The following is a 17196-nucleotide window of genomic DNA, read 5'->3' as shown; positions in this document are numbered from 1 at the left end:
AATAACCGCAGCGGGAATACCAACCATTATTGATAGTATTTATTTTTTACATGGACGAAAGCACATTCATCAACATTATTATTGACGGATACTGTCGTCAAGGACCTTCCTTTGTAGAATATGAACCATCAACACTGCACAGTCTGCTGCTAATGTGTGTTTTTTCTAACATGATTTTATGTCATGCAGCAAATGTTCCATTAGCAGGAAGGAAACGTGCTCTGGTGCAGTAGTACTATAGGTGGTTTTGTGTAACTTGGTAAATCTCACCTCCTCCGCTCTCTCCTCTTCTCCTCGACAGGGCGTGGCGGTGATCTGCGCCACCATCACGGAGTGCTGGGACCACGACCCCGAGGCCCGGCTCACCGCCCACTGCGTCGCCGAGCGCATCTCAGAGCTGGAGGACGAGATGGACAAGCTGTCGAGCCGCAGCTCCTCGGCGGAGAAGATCCCCGCAGAGCTGAAGATCCCCATGGAGGTGGGGATCCCCGGGGAGGAGGTGAAAATCTCCCAGATACAGGACGTCTCCGCCGCGGACTGCTCAGTGAGCGACGAGAAGTGAGAAGGGGGGACCGGACCTTTTTTTGTTTTAATTCCCCAACAAGGGCACTTATTCTGGTGTCAGGAGTTGAGCTCCTGGACGTCCCGGGACAGCGTCATATCTTACTCTGCCCCAGGAAAACAACGAATCACAAGAGACTGTGGGTGATGCTTTTGGGCTTCACCGCTTTTAAACGCGCAACAACTTGCCTTAATCAGCTGAAAAGCTAAAGAGCCAATAACAAAAAAAAAAGCCAAAGTTAACTGGAAGCTCCCAAAGATACACAGAGAAAGTTGTTTTTTGTTTCTTTTTGATATTCTCTCTGAGCAGAAAGGTCACTCTCTTAACGAGAGGCAAACATGGCGATAACTGTTAAACCAAAGACATTTCATGTGCACTTTACCGTGAGACACTTCTGTGTCCAAAAGTGTCTTCGACTTTGAGCCAAAGTGTCAGCGGAGATGTGGCCTTAACACTAACGATGCTGTGGACTCCATCCGCAACCAGCAAGGAATCCAAAGGAATGTGTGTGTGTGTGTGTGTGTGTGTGTGTGTGTGTGTGTGTGTGTGTGTGTGTGTGTGTGTGTGTGTGTGTGTGTGTGTGTGTGTGTGTGTGTGTGTGTGTTTTTACCCAGCTATACTTACAACCTTGTTTGCCACAAAAAACAAGCACAATGTAAATAGAGACAGTGACTGTACATAAGAGACAAATCAAGCCCAAACAAAAGGGAAACGTGATCCGACGACTTCTATTTGATCGCGGAGATTAACAGACTTCATAGAGATGTATTTTTAAAAAAGAACTTTGTGTTGTTTCTATATCAACGGGTGTGCCAAAATCTGTTGCCTTTCCTCGATGTGTGTCATTTGTAAAATATTTGTAAATCTTTTTATGATATTAAAGATATTTCTGTATACTGAGATCCGTCTCTCACTCCTTCTGTGGTTCGGCCGGCAAAGATACAAACTACTGAGCGCGTGGATTTTCCGGTGAGGTAGTTTTTCTCCGCCACCTTCCTTGTGTGCGCTATTTCATTTGTCATGGTTCCGTGTTGACACAGCAGTCTCATGAAGAACTAGGAGACATTGGGTTACATGTCGGGATGCAGTAGTATTACACTTACATACAGAGTACCCATGTGAGTACTTGATAGTACCATTACAGTGCTAACAATTACTTTGAAAACATGTTTCATTTATCACCAGATGTTCCTCACTGTCCAACTGTAACAAACTAACTAAACTGACATTTGAACGTTCTGTTTTTCTGACACAAGCACAGCGTAGTGCGACTACGAGGACATTATCGGACCAACAGCGTATACTGGTATGGATCGGCAGCCACAGTTAACCTTGGGACTTTTAAAAACACGTTCTAATCTCAACTCGGCACTGGGTACACGGGTCTCAGTAAACACGCGGTTAACTTTGTAAATTCAAAAACACTTGCTTCACTTGAGGAAGAACATCATGGTTGGGCTTAAAATAAGTACGTCAACAAGCTGACTTCATCACTGACGAACACCGGAGTAACATCTGGTTCTGCCGAGTGAAGCCGATGTGAAAGTGCCTTAAAGCTGCAATCTCTCTGCTGACCAGCAGGGGGCGACTCCTCTGGTTGTATAGAAGTCTATGAGAAAATGACTCTACTTCTCTCTTGATTTATTCCCTCAGTAAACATTGTAAACATGAGTTTATGTCTCAATCTCTAGTTTCAAGTCTTCTTCAATACAGCATGATGTTCATTTAGTAAATGATGCTCCATTTAGAGTCACACAGACCATAAAGCAAGGGATGTTTTAGGGCGGGGCTTACTGTGATTGACAGGTCGCTGCTGCTACCAGAGACGTATACGGCATCGCTACGTCACTCCTCATTCCAAATATGGTAACTTCTGTTCATTGGTTGTGAAAAAAAGAAACATATGTTGCATGTGTTTATATGTTGGGTGTTTTTTTATATGATGGGTTTACGTTGTAGTTACTTGAAAGCCTATGAGTCTCACACAGACGCTTAAGAGTGCCTCGTGCGTCGACTTTAAAGGCGCAATGTGTGAGATGTAGCCACCTCCTCCAAACACATAGGAGGCAGCATTTCACCTCCACTACTGAGTCCATACAGTCCAAATTCAACAATCATCAGTTCAGCAAAAACGGTACGGTCCGTTTATACTTTGATAATCTTTTTTATTGGATTAAATTCAAAGTGGTAGAAACTACAAAGACGACCCACTTTGACTAAAGTTACCAATGTTTCAGTTGTCTCTTTGGCGCGTTCTCACTGAGAGTGTATACTTCTTAGAGCGTAGTTAAATACAAGGCTTAGTCTTGTCCTGCCACTAATCTTACTTTTACTCATGCTGCATCGTCCAGGGCCTCGGCCCTCATCTGTCTCGCATTAGTTTTGTCCAAAGTCTGCTCATTCCTCAGCTCATTGCACTTCTCCCTCATTATTTTTATTCAGTTTCAGCCTCTCCTCCCTCCTTTTTTTTCTTCGCTTCCTTTCTATTTTACCTCATCTCACTCCATCTAGCTGTTTTGTAGGAATGCCATAGGAAGTGCACCACCCCGGCCATGTTGTCCACACACTATAAGCGATGCCAGAATCGTTCACTGTTAAGAAAAGAAAACGTTATTTTTTAAACACTGTGCAGGGTTGAGGTCACGGTGAAGACGGAGTGCAACACTCCGGCTTAAGATGGTTTTTTGGACCTCATGTTCTTACTGAGGTAATAAATCAAGTGAGAAGTAGGTTCATTTTCTCATAGACTTCTATACAATCTGACTTCTTTTTGCAACCAGAGGAGTCGCCCCCTGCTGGTCAGTAGAGAGAATGCAGGTTTTAAGACACTTACGCTTCGGCTTCATTCAGCAGAACCAGGTTGCCGCCTGGATCGAAAGTGACAAGATTCTTGTCAAACTTTGAGAAAGCATGCAGTTGTCGGGGGTTACCCGTACTTGATCAGTGTCAGTTTTTATCAAAGTTAAGGGGCAAGAAACGCAGACAAGCAGCCCCTAAAAATGATTGTGAATCTGCCGTAGTTTATGTTCTGACATTTCTACCATACACACGAGAGCCAGGCCGGCGAGCATGCCATGATCAAGGAGGATCGGGATCAATGGAGCGGATAAGCATTTCATCGCGAGTGTGTCGTATCGCGTGGAAACGTTTGTAGTGGAATGGGCAGTGTGTGTGTGTGTGTGTGTGTGTGTTGTGCAGACATTCCTCTGCAGACCAGAGTTCGTTCCATTGAAATGTAATGACAGGGCCCTTCTGGGCCCAGGAACCAGCTCTGGTACAGGGAACAGAGGGCACCACATCACATGCCCCCCCTTCTCTCTGGCTCTCCCTTGTTCTTTCCATCTTAAAGCCCCGGCTCTCCTCACGGCCGTCTTCGCTGGTGTGTTCCTGGCATCGTCGGCTGTCCTCGAGGCCAAACATCCTGTGAGTCCAGAATTAACTCCTGGCCTCTCTTTCATTCTTTTACTGCTTTATGTTTTCCATTGCAAATTATAATGCAAAAAAATAATGTAAGGGCAAGTTGTATTTGTACGCCCTTCCTCAGGGTGTAATCACCGCGGTGTATTATTGTACTGCAGACTGCAGGGACACGTGTGTTCTCCATTCTTTAACGACTTCCAATCGTTTCACAATGGTGCGTGGCTGCTGTGTTGGATGAAAGCGCACGTCTGCCCTCTAGTGGACAGAAACACAGACAACAGGCAAACGTGACAGATTTGAGTTTCACTGCTGCCCAGTCATTTTTAATTCAACGTTGATTTTTTCAGAATCAAAATCACATGTATTGTTCAAGTATGCATGCACATGTAAGGAATTTAAATCCGATTTTTTATTTTTTGCATCTCTCGACATTCTTCAACAGAACGTCTAGAAACAAGGACATCAAAGCTGGAGATATGAAGGTAAATGATAGACAGGACTGTACACAGGTAGTGAAAAAAATGGATGTACACATAAATATATAAATATAGTATAAAATCAATTTTTCACGATCTATATTTATATATACATAAATATTTAATAAATACATACATTTTAAATATATACATAAATATTTAATATGTATATATATATATATGTATATATATATATATATAAAGCACCAGTTTTTGTTTGTTTTTTGCAACAAATATTCAGCTTCAGTGTGCAGCTATTTGAAACAGGCAAGTGGTAATGCTTGGATAGTCGTTGTACACATGAAGGTGCCTGACAAATCTTCAGATGATGCAAATGTGTTTGTCTTAAAAATTCCACACCATTTAAATCCCAAAACCATCAGCATTAAACTGCTGCAACAGTGAATAATGCTATTCATTACTGAAAAAATACATCTGCATAACTCCTCACACGTGACAACAGCATTGTGTCTACTCTTTCTAGCTCTGCAAAACAAACCTGCCAAGATGAAGGTTCCCTTTCCAAAACACAACTTAAAGGGGGCGTGTCATGGAAAACTCACTGTTTCAGAACGTGTGCACATACATTTGGGTCTCTCTTTGGGTCAAACTGAAATAAGACAGCACAGTCAAAGCTGATCAGAGCAGACTGGGTGCTCGTTTCGTGAGCAGCTCTTAAAAAGACAGGCACCAAAACAGAGCGTTTCAGACAAAGGGTGAATACAGGTACATTCAGAAAGACGATAGGAGAAAAATAATGTTCCTTGAGATTTAAAGTGTGTTAACGTGTTCTAGTAGAAACCCAAGCTACAAGTATGAACCTGAAAAAGAGCATGATATGTCCCCTTTAAAGGTCCCACAGTAGAAAGATTACCAGGTCTTTTTGGATTTGAATGCAGGTCGAGGTGCTTCATAAATCCTGCATAAGTAGCAAAAAGCTCAATCCACAGAGAAAAGCAGCCCATATTCAGAAACAGTATGAGAAAAATAAAATGTTTTTTCAACATTTAAGTATGTAAACATGTTGTAGCAGAGGCTCCAAATACAGGTGTGAAACTGAAAATGAGGACGTCATGTCTCCTTTAACAGCCAGTTTGCAAGACTGAAGCTCAATATCCACAACCTCTCATAAAAGACTCCGCTCTTCTGGGAAGACTTACAGCATTTTGAGGCATATGTGCAGGACGTCAGCCACAAGAGGAATATAGTGTGTTTCTGTGGACTCAACAGGTCACTGGAGACTTGCTCCGAGCCAGCACTTTAATGTCTTGCATGAAGAGGTAATAGGGATCATCTAGACCAGGTAAAGAATCCTTCTCAGGCCAGTTATCAGGCCAAGATTCTCTTTCTTTCAAGCTTTCCTCAGCCACGCTGGCGAGCTCCGCCCCCCTCTCCTCCTTCCACAGCCTCTTGTGCTCCTCCTTGAGCTCTTTGTAGGTGCGGTTGAACGTGTGGAAGATGGACGTGGAGGGGAAAGCCAGGATGAGGATCCCCGCCAAGATGGTAAGCAGCGCTGTCAGTTGGCCGGGGACACTGAGGGGCACCATGTCGCCGTAGCCCACCGTGGTCACCGAGACGATGGACCACCAGTAGGACGCCGGGATGCTGCTGAAGCTGAGCTGGGGGGACCTGGCGGCGTTGGGGGCCCGCTCGCTCTCGGCCAGGTGCACCAGAGGGGAGAGGAGGGCCACGGCCACGCACACGAAGAGCAGCAGCAGGCCGAAGTCGGTCATGCTCCGCTGGATGGTCACCCCCAAGGTCTGCAGGCCCAGGGAGTGGCGGGCCAGCCTCATCACGTACAGGATGCGCAGGGCCCTCATCAAGCGCAGGATCAGACCCAGTTTATCCAGGGTGCTCTTCCCCCCGCCGGCCACGATGTCCTCGACGTACTCGTCCCTGAGGTCCACTGCCAGTGAGACGTAGTAGGGCAAGATGGCGGCGGCATCGATGATGTTCAGAGAGCCCCGGGCAAACTCCAGCTTGCTCTCGGCGTGGAAAAATCGCACCAGGAACTCCAAGGAGAACCAGGCGACGCAAACCGTCTCCACCACAAACAAGTTGCGGCACCTTTGGGAGCATTTACCCTGCGGAGATGACAAAAGACGAAGAACCTGAGTATGTTTGATAGGCCTACATATGAGTTTCAGTAAAAAAAGAATTTAGATGCTGTGGGGAACGTGGTAGCCCCGCCCTAAAGCATACTCCTCTTTATGGTCTGTTTGACTCTAAATGGACCATCATTTACCCGACAATAACTCGTGCATCGAGTAACATGCAAGAAAACATTTCAACTTAAAAGTTGCCGGTAGCTTTGAACAGTGAATAAAATATTTTCTCAGGCTATAGCTAGCAAACTGCTTCATCGGCTCGGCACAAGCAGAGACTGTATGCAGGAAGCCCTAAAGCATACTCCGCTCTATGGCATACAAAATCATCATGCTGTACTGAAGAAGACTTGAAACTAGAGATTGAGACCATGAACTCATGTTTACAATGTTTACTGAGGTAATAAATCAAGAGAGAAGTAGAGTCATTTTCTCATAGACTTCTATACAACCAGAGGAGTCGCCCCCTGATGGACACGAGAGAGAATGCAGGTTCAATGCACTTCCGCATTGACTTCATATGACAGGTTAACCTCCTGTAATGAGATCATAAACACACAATGTTGACTGCCTCATGGGTATAGAAAGAGCATGCAAGTAATCTACACGTAGACTGATAGCGGCGCCTAGCATTTACAATCAGAATATCGTCAGTGGGTCAAATATATTTCTAATCTTCAAATAAAAAATAATGCTAAGGCAACACTTCTAGGTTAATATTTAACTTGTAACAGTGCAAGCTCCTACCTTGATCAACAGCAGATCTGATCATAAATATGTCATTGAAAGACAGAATTGTATCCATTTAGTATTCATTTTAACATTACGTTGGTACAGACGGCAATAAAGCTGATCTCACTTGAAATTTCAAATAAGGAAAGGAAGTTCAATATAATCCCTTCATGTTTGGGGCATGATGGAATGTGCTTGGCAGACCTTTGGGTAGTGCACTGTATTTTGACCATCGCTTTGGTTCATACGTACCACGGCCCCTTCCTGTTCTTGGTCCGACATGGTGCCGATGCACAGGCTTAACACGGTGACCACCACCATGATGACGGACAGGAAGGCCAACACTTTGCCCGCTAAACCCGAATGAGGGTTCTCCATCGCTTCTCCGAGCATGTGGAAGAGGCTGCCGTCCGCCAGCGGGGTCCTCGGCGCTATCCTCCTCCCCCGCCACTCGTCCACCTTGCGCTGGTGCGCCGCCACCTCCTCCAAGGCGCAGATAACCCTGTGGCGGCAGCAGGGCTCCATCTGCTCCAGGTCGATGCCCCAGTACAGCAGCTCGCAGTGCAGGGCCACGTTACACACCTCCCGCAGCAAACGTAACTTCCCTTTCCCCAGGAAGTTGGCGATGGCCCGGAAGGCTAACGGGTCGCGGTCGAAGAAGAACTCGTTCCGCATCTCGTCGTAGTCGTCGCAGAACTCCGCTATCTCCCTCAGGGTGGTGCAGAGGCGCAGGCGGCTCAGGCGGCTCTTGGGGAAATCCTCCAGGGTGGTCCAGGGGAAGGCGTACCGAATGCCCCCCACGTTGACGAGGGCCTGCTGGGAAGGCTCGAGGCGCCGGCGTAACGCCGCCGGCCCATAGAGCAGCCGAGCATGCTGGAAGAACAAGCCTTTGACCGCGGAGTTCTCCGTGCCCGTGTCAACGTGCTCGTAGCTATCGTCGCTGCTGAAGGAGTGCTCATCAAAGCCAACACCAGCCATGGTGGCGGTTCGGTGTTTGACAGAAGAACTGGACTGTAGTTACAGTATTGCGTCTGATTGGAGAATTGAGGAAAAAAACTGAAATTATGGAATCAATTAGCAAATCATACAAGGTTTTAGATGAGTATCTGATGTTATATTTATCTTTTCTTGTTCCAGCAGCAGAAAGCAGCTTTTATGATAAACCCACTGCACACTACTGAGCAGCAAACAGCAGACAACGTTAGCAACTAGCTGGTGAACATAGCGGATCATTTAGCAGCTAATGAGCTACAAGGAGTGTGAATACTGGACTCACATTCATTGGGTGGACAGAAACACAACCCCAAATACTAATGTGCCTCTGTATTTGTTAAAATGACTCATTAACACATAGCCATAACAACTTTACAAGCTAATGTTTTAAATGTTATGACTTCAGAATGTCCCACTGCCCCCTAGTGGCCAAAAATAATGAAATGTACCGTTTTTAATTTTATAAATAGTTTTCTGTTTCAGAGTGGTTTTAGCTGGTTACATAAAGGGGACACTTCATGAAAACTCACCTTTTCAGAGCACGTACATCTGGCTATCTGGAGTGCCTACCAACCCACAAACTGAAATAAGACAATCAACTCAGTTTCTTTCTTTGCGCTTCCAGAAAACAGGTGGTTCAACAGGCCAATCAGGTTAGGCTTCCCTTCCCATGTCACATGCAGCCTCAATATAATTATTTGTACCTCAAAAGCGAGTGCACTTTTATATTTAAGGATCCTCATGCTCCTTGAACACTAACAAGTGCACCTAACAAGTCATCAAACATTTCATTTTCCCTGTGACGAGAACTCTCTGTTTTTGTAATTCTTTTATGCTATATAATATATATATATTGATATAATACATATTTGGAGGCTTCAACCTATATTTTAGTCTCCCTACGGTATCATTCATTGACTAAAGTTCTGTAACTCACCTTAAATTGGTGTTAGGCTACACAAATCCATTCAAAATGACCTTCAGAATATTCCAAATCCTCCTGTTGTCTCCGACTCATTCACAGAATGTATTGACAGACACCGTTATGTGAAGTAACAGCATTCAAATGTGTCATCATACATCAACCAAACTAAAGTTGAAGTGAAGGGGAAACTCTCCCATCTGTCCTTTCATCCTTCCCTCCCTTCCTCGTCAGCTTTAGGTGACTAATGGATGACCCTGGTCATTCTGAACACAATCGGGACACGTTGCGTCCAGTTCTGGTCTAAAACATCATCCATTAACTGAGTCACCCTCGAAGCTTTTAGCTTTAATGCAGTTAAAAAACAAAACGGAAAAACAATGTCCACAGGGGCGGAAGGATTAATGAGATTAATATCAAGAGGATAAAGAGGCAAATACAAGCACACACGTAACAGAGGACGCATCACAGAAGGTACAGCAGCAGATTGTGCGTTTGGTCATCAAGTCGTGCTGTACTTGTTGTTTATGGATGTGAGAACAGATTATTGTATATATATATATATATATGGGGTATCATCCCATACATTTTAATACTAGTTACACTACCGTTCTATCTCCTACAGTGTTCCTCTGATGGGAAGAGAAGATTCATGACACATCCGCGCGTTCACACCGTAATCCATTAGAGTCCCATGGATCCTGAGCACTGAGGGAAGAAGAGGAAACAATGTGTGACATTTGCACACTCGCTCCACTGCGCCCGTGTCATTTCTACGGTTGTAGCTCATTTTGCCCACATCACGTGAAGGGACCACGAGCTGATAGATATTGATGGCTGTGCCATAAACCTTGTCATGGTAGAGTAAAGCCACGTTCGACTCGCTGATTTATCGTCATTGCAGGATTCGTGCACCTTTGCCGACTTCCCTTCTCATTGGAGGTTGTAAAAGACAAAGAAAAGAGTCACCAGTGTGTTTGCTTTCCTAAATGATGGTCTGTTCTCTTCGGGGGTCACGTGGTGGAGAGGAGGTCAGGCTCCAGCTGTTTGGAGACACCTGGAAGCTGCTCGGAGTCCTCCCGGATCCATTTTCTTAATATATGCTCATGTACGTTCCACATCCTTTTCATATGAATTATTTATTGTAATCGTATTAATCTGTGCACACTATATCTATTGCACATCTGTCCGTCCGGGTTTAGGGTTGCTCTTCCAGAGGTTTCTTCCTTTTTTACCCTCCTAAAGTTTTTTTTCTTTAAAAAAAAACCTTTTTGAGGCTACGTTCGCATTTCTGCAGTATTTGAGGGAATTACCCACAATTCACAAAAACCGTTGACTCAAAATGAAACAAACATTTTGAACCTGGCAACGTTCGGATTCACAACACTGTAACAAACAGTTACCATTCTGGCAGCCAGCACACTTACTTTACCCTATTTCACAGATTGTCGGGAGCGCTTACAAAATGATATAGTTGGACGTGAATATCCATCACATATTTACAAAATCTGTGGGGGACCTAGTTGTATTAATCACCATTGATGACAAAGCTTTTCTTTCCCATTAGCAGCGGTTGATTCCAGTGAAAGCCGTGGAAATGATCAGGAATGAGGCAGTGAAAGGGCCGCTGAGGGAATGATTCACTCCTCTGCAGTCTATGGGGATGCACAGTAGAACTCTGCAACGCTAGCAATAGACGTCCAGTATATACAGTATATACATATTAGTCCGACTATACAGCTGACCTTGGCTGACCAGATCTGTGAGCCCCCCCCCCCCCCCCCAGCAGCTGAAGGAGTTTTGGACCTTGAGTTGAGAGAGACAGAGTCAAAGACCCTGTAGCTCTGCAGAGATGCAGCGTGGAGACAGCAGTGAGATGAAGCAGTTTGTTATTTACCCTGTAGCATTGTGGGGGATTTTTGTTTAATGACCTGCTGGCCTGCTCTGCTCACCTTTATGTGCCAATAACTCCACACTGGCAAGCAGATGGAGGGCTGATGTGGGCTGTCAGGTGCTGGATGACACAACCTCAGTGTTATCTAAGACAAGTCATTGATTTTGCACATGTTGCCAAGCAACTTCTTGCCCTGAGAGGCGAACAATAGTTCACGCTTATCTCAACTTCTTGCAGGAAAAGATCCAATGTTGCACTATCTGTTGTAAACTAGTCTGGGTAGTAGAGATACATCCGTTAAAAAGCTGTTGGACTGCAGCATCTCCCACTGACAGACTATTCTGTAACATCCTAAGGATCTGGATCCTCTGCATCATCTGCATCCTCTGCATCATCTGCATCATCTGCATCCTCTGCATCATCTGCATCATCTGCATAAGCTGCATCATCTGCATCATCTGCATCCTCTGCATCATCTGCATCAGCTGCATCATCTGCATTCTCTGCATCATCTGCATCATCTGCATCCTCTGCATCATCTGCATCATCTGTAACCGCTGCATCATCTGCATCCTCTGCATCACTGCATCAGCTGCATCATCTGCATCAGCTGTATCATCTGCATCATCTGCATCATCTGAATCATCTGCATCCGCTGCATCATCTGCATCCGCTGCATCATCTGCATCATCTGCATCATCTGCATCATCTGCATCATCTGTAACCGCTGCATCATCTGCATCCTCTGCATCACTGCATCAGCTGCATCATCTGCATCAGCTGCATCATCTGCATCATCTGCATCATCTGCATCATCTGCATCCGCTGCATCATCTGCATCCGCTGCATCATCTGCATCCTCTGCATCATCTGCATCATCTGTAACCGCTGCATCATCTGCATCCTCTGCATCACTGCATCAGCTGCATCATCTGCATCATCTGCATCAGCTGCATCATCTGCATCATCTGCAGCCGCTGCATCATCTGCATCCGCTGCATCATCTGCATCATCTGCATCATCTGCATCATCTGTAACCGCTGCATCATCTGCATCATCTGCATCATCTGCAGCATCTGCATCATCTGCATCATCTGCATCATCTGCATCAGCTGCATCATCTGCATCTGCTGCATCATCTGCATCATCTGCATCCTCTGCATTCTCTGCATCATCTGTATCATCTGCATCATCTGTAACCGCTGCATCATCTGCATCCTCTGCATCACTGCATCAGCTGCATCATCTGCATCAGCTGCATCATCTGCATCATCTGCATCATCTGCATCCGCTGCATCATCTGCATCCGCTGCATCATCTGCATCCGCTGCATCATCTGCATCATCTGCATCCTCTGCATCATCTGCATCATCTGTAACCGCTGCATCATCTGCATCCTCTGCATCACTGCATCAGCTGCATCATCTGCATCATCTGCAGCCGCTGCATCATCTGCATCCGCTGCATCATCTGCATCATCTGCATCATCTGCATCATCTGTAACCGCTGCATCATCTGCATCCTCTGCATCATCTGCATCATCTGCATCATCTGCATCATCTGCATCATCTGCATCAGCTGCGTCATCTGCATCTGCTGCATCATCTGCATCATCTGCATCATCTGCATCAGCTGCATCATCTGCATCATCTGCATCCTCTGCATCATCTGCATCCGCTGAATCATCTGCATCCGCTGCATCATCTGCATCATCTGCATCATCTGCATCATCTGTAACCGCTGCATCCTCTGCATCATCTGCATCCTCTGCATCATCTGCATCCGCTGAATCATCTGCATCCGCTGCATCATCTGCATCATCTGCATCATCTGTAACCGCTGCATCCTCTGCATCCTCTGCATCATCTGCATCATCTGCATCAGCTGCATCATCTGCATCAGCTGCAGCATCTGCATCTGCTGCATCATCTGCATCCTCTGCATCAGCTGCATCATCTGCATAAGCTGCATCATCTGCATCATCTGCATCATCTGTAACCGCTGCATCATCTGCATCCTCTGCATCACTGCATCAGCTGCATCATCTGCATCAGCTGCATCCTCTGCATTCTCTGCATCATCTGTATCATCTGCATCATCTGTAACCGCTGCATCATCTGCATCCTCTGCATCACTGCATCAGCTGCATCATCTGCATCAGCTGCATCATCTGCATCATCTGCATCATCTGCATCCGCTGCATCATCTGCATCCGCTGCATCATCTGCATCCGCTGCATCATCTGCATCATCTGCATCATCTGCATCATCTGTAACCGCTGCATCATCTGCATCCTCTGCATCACTGCATCAGCTGCATCATCTGCAGCCGCTGCATCATCTGCATCCGCTGCATCATCTGCATCATCTGCATCATCTGCATCATCTGCATCATCTGTAACCGCTGCATCATCTGCATCCTCTGCATCATCTGCAGCATCTGCATCATCTGCATCATCTGCATCAGCTGCGTCATCTGCATCTGCTGCATCATCTGCATCATCTGCATCATCTGCATCAGCTGCATCATCTGCATCATCTGCATCCTCTGCATCATCTGCATCCGCTGAATCATCTGCATCCGCTGCATCATCTGCATCATCTGCATCCTCTGCATTCTCTGCATCATCTGCATCATTTGCATCATCTGCATCCGCTGCATGATCTGCATGATCTGCATCCGCTGCATCATCTGCATCAACTGTATCATGTGCATGATCTGCATCCGCTGCATGATCTGCATAATCTGCATCCGCTGCATCATCTGCATCACCTGCATCCTCTGCATTATCTGCATCATCTGCATCATCTGCATCCACTCGCATTTTCTTTAACCCTCAAATGTTTGCTTCTCAGAACTCTTCTATACCGCCCTGAGCTCTGGAAAAAAACTTCACACTGTAAGTCATGAAAGTCAAAAATCGCAATTAGACATTTTTTCACAAATGTTCAGCCGTAGTGTATGTAACAATTCAATTCAAGTTCACTTGTTTTTTACTTTAGGTACATTTTTATCTTATTTTTTTTATTTTAAGTTAAAAAAAAAATGTTAAAGCTAGGTTTATGAGTTTAAGTTAAGTTTGTAACGTTTTCTTAAAGGGTTTTTGTTTACGTTTTTTTAATGTTTTTAAAAGTTTATGTTTTTTGAAGTTAAAGTTTTCGAAGTTGAAGTTCTGCTGATGCTGATGGTGATTGGGACTAAATATGCTAAGTATCATATCCTATACAAGACTTCATAAAGTCAAGTAATACTACATAAAGAAAACAAATTTAGCACCGTTGATCTGCTGATGGCGGTTTGAACGAGCAGATGAAGAAGGGCAGAATGATGGTGACCATCAGCCCTCAAGTCAGCGGGGAGGTCCTGGACTTTGTCCTGGATGAGACTGGGAGATGGACTTGTCAGAGCAAGAGGAAGGGACATTGTCTACTTGGCAGCAATGTGAACCCGCTTAAAGTTTGAGGTTAGAAATAAACACTATTTAGCATTTAGGAAGTGTCAAATCCTAACTTGCATATGTTGGCCAATTTGCATCATTGGGTTGATGTAGATTACAGGATTGGGATCAGATCTGTAAGTTCATTGAGCCCATATGGTTCCACAGGAAACAACCAGGCCTTAATATAGCACCATTTGCATTATCTGCTCAGTGACATTGCCTCAGAGAGAAAATAATTCTGTAAAAACCAGGGGATTTGAGTTAAACTGCCCATCCATGAATTCTCTGTTTTCAAATGTCTATTTATTACACAGTGGGCATTTGCATTTTGGCCAGCTGCTGTGTCTGGGTGGGACATTACATGTTCACTCACAAGAACAGAAAAAAGCATCGTAAGGCATCATGTTTGTACAAATGTAGCTCAAGCGCAAGTTCAATCAGGAAGACACTCACTAGTAATCGCTGTCTTTCCTCTCCTTGTAATTACTCTATCAGCTGATTGGGGGCGTGCACTTTTAAGTAACCAACCAGATTCGGCACACCGGTTCCTCAAGCCAATCATATCGTTGCTGTCAATCTTTAAATAGTGTTCTCCTCTCTGCTGCTGTCAGGTGTCATTTCAGCTAAGCAGATGCAGGAGCGTTAAGCAACGGTTAACCTTTGCATCGTAGCAGTTTGTTGATACTGAGTATGTCGGACTCCGATTCGGATCCGTTTGTCAGACATGCAAGTCACGTTCTTGAGAGCCAGCCGGAGCGGGCAGGCAACCCGCGGGAGCCGGCATGCAGCCCGCGGGCGTCCGGCGCAGAAGCACTCGCCTCGGGCGGCGTAGCGGCTCCCACCTAGACGAGCAAGAAGCCCTCTTGGCCCAGCTGGAAGGTCGGGGTATCAATCCAGCACCAGGCCTTCCGCTATCCCAGCTCCGGGAGCTGGTGAGGCTCACAGTTAGCGGCGAGCCAGTAGATCCCCTACCAGCGGCGGCACTCGGGCGGAAAAGAGCGAGGAAAACCGGCTCAGCCCAAGCTCCACAGGCGAAGAAGATGGAGGCACTGTCTCGGAATCCTGCTCTACCAGCAACTCCGGGCCCATCTAATACAGACAACGCCGTCATCTCCACTCTGCAGTCACTGGTGAGCTCCATGCACGCCATCGAGGCGCGCCTGCAATCCCTGGGGAACGCGGCAATTTCGGTGCCAGCGTCAGTTACCATCACAGCCACCCAGGACTCCATGCGGCAACCAGCCGTCGGGCTGAGCCAGGCCTCCACTTCTTCGCAGTTGGTAGTAGCCGAACATTTGCTGGCATCGGCAGTACCGGCTCCGCCAATGGGTAGGTCGTACATCCCTCAGGCAGCTAACATTACGTCTCGGCTTAGGTCGAAAATCCTACAGGGGAGAGACATCAATTTGATGGGCATAATGCTGCCCTCCCCCGAGTGTGATACGAGCGTAGCCGCCAGTGGTAACATCGCGGCAGTGTTTAAATCGACAGATCCAAGGCTAATCAGGGATTTGTCAATTGGGCAGTTCATGGTAGCGTTCGGGGTTTATCGGGACGTGATATGTGCGGTCTACCCAGACAGAAGACAGGAGCTAGACACCTACATGGCACTGATCGGCGAGCTACAGCTGAAATATGCAAGGAGCATATTTTACCAGTACCATAAGGCGTTCTCCAGCAAAGCCGCCCTGTATATTTCGCAGTATAACTCCCGGTTGGACTGGTCAGTGCTGGATACAGAGTTACTGGTCTTGGTCGCGGGGGGCACACAAACTGTTTCGTGCGGGAATTCGGGCCACGTAGCCCCGCTGTGTCCTGCGGCGGTGTTTCAGCCAACGTTCGCTGGGCGTGAGGGGCCTAGTCAAAATGACATGCAGAGTTGTGTGAACTTTAATGAAAGCGTGTGTACATTTCAAAACTGTCGTTATCTTCACATCTGCAGCTACTGCAAGGATGCGCACCCCCGGTCAGTCTGCCCCCGCTGAGCAGCCAGACCTCTCCCACGCGGAGGGAAACATCGTGGTTCAAAAAACATTTTGATGCAGCATCCCTCGACACCAATAAACCTCCAGTTACTGTCAATGGAACTTGCCTCGCATCCTGACTCTGTGTTCGTAGACTATCTGCTTACGGGCTTGTCACAAGGTTTCCGTGTGGGAGGCCTGGCTATGCCTATGGAAACTTATGTGGCTAAGAATCTGCAGTCAGCGGTAGTTGACCCAGATACTGTTTTTCAGTTGATCGAGAAAGAGGTTAAGAAACGCTACGTTATTGGCCCCTTCAAGTCCTCTCCATTCGCCGTGTTTCGCACCAGGCCTATAGGGGTAGCCACAGGTAAGTACTCGGGGAAGAAAAGGTTAATCTTCGATCTCTCCGCGCCTCGTTCCTGCCCACTGCCAAGCGTTAACAGCCTCATCCCGTCCGAGCTATTCTCTCTCCATTACGCCTCGGTTGATAATGCCATTAAATTAATAAAACTAGCCGGTCAAGGCGCATGGCTCTCCAAAGCAGTCATCACTGATGCGTTCAAAATTGTGCCCATCCGTCCCAGTGGCATCTTTTCGGTATTAGGTGGGATTCCAAGTTCTATTTTGGGGTACGGTTAACTTTCGGGTGCAAAAGCAGCCCATTTATCTTTAACCAAGTGTCCGAA

At 46.2% G+C, this 17196-nt stretch overlaps 2 protein-coding genes across 2 annotated transcripts in view; one reads left to right on the top strand and one right to left on the bottom strand.

The window, feature by feature from the left end:
• The window catches only part of LOC306781737 (TGF-beta receptor type-2-like), a 32065-nt gene extending 30884 nt beyond the window's left edge, over positions 1 to 1181 (top strand). Inside the window, exon 10 of the mRNA XM_079274739.1 lies at positions 302 to 1181. Within this exon, the coding sequence (XP_079130865.1) occupies positions 302 to 562 (261 nt within the window). The 3' untranslated portion in view covers positions 563 to 1181. The remainder of the gene's footprint in view (positions 1 to 301) is intronic.
• A 4500-nt stretch (positions 1182 to 5681) lies between these two features.
• LOC306782123 (voltage-gated potassium channel regulatory subunit KCNG2-like) lies at positions 5682 to 8273 on the bottom strand (the record flags this gene model as incomplete). Its single annotated transcript, XM_079275317.1, has 2 exons — positions 5682 to 6542; positions 7548 to 8273. The coding sequence occupies 2 exons, from the start codon at positions 8271 to 8273 to the stop codon at positions 5682 to 5684; spliced, it is 1587 nt and encodes a 528-aa protein (XP_079131443.1).
• Positions 8274 to 17196: the final 8923 nt, after the last annotated feature.

This window comes from Melanostigma gelatinosum (assembly GCF_949748355.1).
Source record: "Melanostigma gelatinosum genome assembly, chromosome: 9".
Taxonomy (NCBI): Eukaryota; Metazoa; Chordata; class Actinopteri; order Perciformes; family Zoarcidae; genus Melanostigma; species Melanostigma gelatinosum.
Note: the sequence above shows the minus strand (reverse complement) of the source record. Positions and strands in the feature narration are given on the sequence as shown.